This window comes from Mandrillus leucophaeus, unplaced genomic scaffold (genome assembly GCF_000951045.1).
Source record: "Mandrillus leucophaeus isolate KB7577 unplaced genomic scaffold, Mleu.le_1.0 Scaffold581, whole genome shotgun sequence".
Classification (NCBI taxonomy): domain Eukaryota; kingdom Metazoa; phylum Chordata; class Mammalia; order Primates; family Cercopithecidae; genus Mandrillus; species Mandrillus leucophaeus.
Genome location: NW_012106264.1, coordinates 234,540 through 237,253, shown reverse-complemented (window position 1 = coordinate 237,253; position 2,714 = coordinate 234,540). Strand labels below are relative to the sequence as shown.

The 2,714-nt window shown below is 51.2% G+C and overlaps 1 protein-coding gene across 2 annotated transcripts in view; it reads left to right on the top strand.

Moving 5' to 3' along the window:
- The window catches only part of DHX16 (DEAH (Asp-Glu-Ala-His) box polypeptide 16), a 28,621-nt gene that overhangs the window by 901 nt on the left and 25,006 nt on the right, over positions 1-2,714 (top strand). For both annotated transcript variants that reach the window (XM_011999069.1, XM_011999070.1), the window contains exons 2-4: positions 993-1,240; positions 1,324-1,486; positions 1,826-1,882. In XM_011999069.1, the coding sequence (XP_011854459.1) occupies positions 993-1,240; positions 1,324-1,486; positions 1,826-1,882 (468 nt within the window). The remainder of the gene's footprint in view (positions 1-992; positions 1,241-1,323; positions 1,487-1,825; positions 1,883-2,714) is intronic.

Below are 2,714 nucleotides of genomic sequence, written 5' to 3'. Positions count from 1 at the left end.
AAGCGACCCTCCCATCTCATCTTCCCCAGTAGCTGGGACGACGGGCATGCGCCACCACCCCCGGCTAATATCTTTTATTTTTATTTTTATTTTTAGAGACGAGGCCTTGGTGTGTTGCGCAGGCTGGTCTCTAACTCCTCAGCTCAAGCAGTCCTCCTCTTCTCAGCCCCGCAAAGTGCTGGGATTACAGGCGTGAGCCACCTTGCCCGGCCCCCCTCAGCTTCTGAACTTCCTTCCAGCCGTTTAATTAACAGAGGAGGCCCGGTGCAGTGGCTCACACCTGTAATCCCAGCACCCCAGAAGGCTGAGGCAGGAGGATCACTTGAGCCCAGGAGTTCGAGACCAGCCTGGGCAACATAGTGAACCCTCCCTACAAAAAATTTAAAAATTAATTGGGTGTTGTAGTGTGCACCTATGTTTCCAGCTACTTAGGAGCCTGAGGTGGGAGGATCACTTGAGCCCAAGAGGGACAGAGTGAAACCCTGTCTGTAAAAAAAGCCGAAAAGCTGTGGGCCCCATTCAGGATGATAAACATGGGGTGAAGCCATGAGGAAGAAAGAATGAAGGCTGATTAGCTGGTTTAAAACTAAGTAATTGTGCCCGGGTGCGGTGGCTCACGCCTGTAATCCCAGCACTTTGGGAGGCCCAGGCAACTGGATCATGAGGTCAGGAGTTTGAGACCAACGTGGCCAACATGGTGAAACCTCATCTCTACTAAAAATACAGAAATTAGTCGGGCGTGGTGGCAGGCGCCTGTAATCCCAGCTACTTGGGAGGCTGAGGCAGGAGGATTGCTTGAACCTAGGAGGTGGAGGTTGAAGTGAGCCGAGATCACGCCATTGCACTCCAGCTCCGGGTGACAGACCAAGACTCCATCTCCGCGGGCGGGGGGAGACTAAGTAATTGTTTAAATTAGGAACAGAGCTAGAGCTAAGTGGGAGGGCAGAGATCAGGAGTTGCTCAGACCTCCTTATCTTCCCCTCTACTGACAGGTACCACGAAAGGCAGTGGTAGAAAAGCCAGCGCGGGCAGCAGAGCGAGAGGCCCGAGCCCTGCTGGAGAAGAACCGATCTTATAGGTTGTTGGAAGACAGTGAAGAGAGCAGTGAGGAGACTGTGAGTAGGGCTGGAAGCAGCCTCCAGAAGAAACGTAAAAAGCGGAAACACCTCAGGAAGAAGCGTGAGGAAGAGGAGGAAGAAGAGGAGGAAGAGGCTTCTGAGAAAGGGAAGAAGAAAACAGGGTAAGTCAGAAGCAGGGCGAGAGAGGATGGGGCAGGCTGAAGTGTGCTCGATGCCCTTATTTAATCCCCTGGATGGGCTGCAGGGGGAGTAAACAGCAGACAGAGAAGCCAGAGTCAGAAGATGAGTGGGAACGGACAGAGCGTGAGCGCCTTCAGGACCTGGAGGAGCGTGATGCCTTTGCTGAGAGGGTTCGACAGCGGGACAAGGATCGGACTCGAAATGTCCTGGAGCGGTCAGACAAGAAGGTGAATAGGAGCAGCACGTTCTGTAAATCCCCAAGATCCCAGGGTGAAATGTGAGGTTGGCTGTGACTGCAGAGATGGTGATCTCTGGGAAGACAAGGGGCTTTCTCTAGTGAGATGTTCACCTCTGTGGGGAGAGATGAGGTGAGAGAAGCCCTGTGCGTCCTGTGGCTAAGGCAACTCTCTGCTGTACCTGCAGTCATACAGATCCCTCACTGAGGGGACATTTTTTGTGTTAGGGTACATCTGAATGATCCTTGTGATTCTAGAGAGGAGCAGCTGCCAGTGTGGGGGCTCTTTGGCCTCACACCCCTCCATTCTTGTTTTTTTTTTTTTTTCTAGGCTTATGAAGAAGCTCAGAAGCGCCTCAAGATGGCCGAGGAAGACCGGAAGGCCATGGTGAGTCCCAGGGCCCAGGGAGCCAAGATCAGAAGACAAAAGGGAAGACCTTCTGATAGAGTGGTTACGTATAGGGAGAGAGAATACAGAGGAAGCACGGTGTGGATGCTGATGGAGTGGTCAGGTCTCTAGAGGAGGGGCTTGGTTGTCAGGAGCCAGCTGAGGACAGACTTATGTTGTCGAGGGAAGGAGCCCTCTTAAGTTGTAGGGGAAAGGAGGCTACCCATAAGTCGTCCTTGACTCTTAACTTTAGGATCAAATATACTCTATTAGTGAATGAAATCGTGAGCTTTCCCTATTCCTGAGTCCTAATGAGATGTGAGGCAGCTGGAACGTTGTCAAGAAGGTTGCTGGAGTTCAAGGGCAGGGCAGCAGTCCCACTGTACAGGAATATGCTAACCATTCAGCTTAGGTACACCATCTCCAAATACCTTCCCACCACCTAATTCTTGCACCCCTTATATGGCTTTGTGATCTCCCTGTGTCTTCTCACTGGACAGGGGCAGAGCCCTCATAATTCATAAACTGGACTTTTTATGGTATGAAACTAGGTAGGGTAAGCTGTTTTCCAAAGGCCTGGTCTTGTCAAGTAAAGTCACACTTAGATTCCCCAATAGAATTTTGAGACACTTCGAGCTCCTTTTTTTTTCTTACCTTTTTTCTTTTTTCTGAAATGGAGAGGGGCACACGCTGTCCTGTCGCCCAGGATGGAGTGCAATGACGCGATCTCGGCTCACTGCAACCTCTGCCTCCCGGGTAGCTGGGATTACAGGAGCACACCACCACACCTGGCTAATTTTTTTTATCTTTAGTAGAGACGAGGTTTCACCAT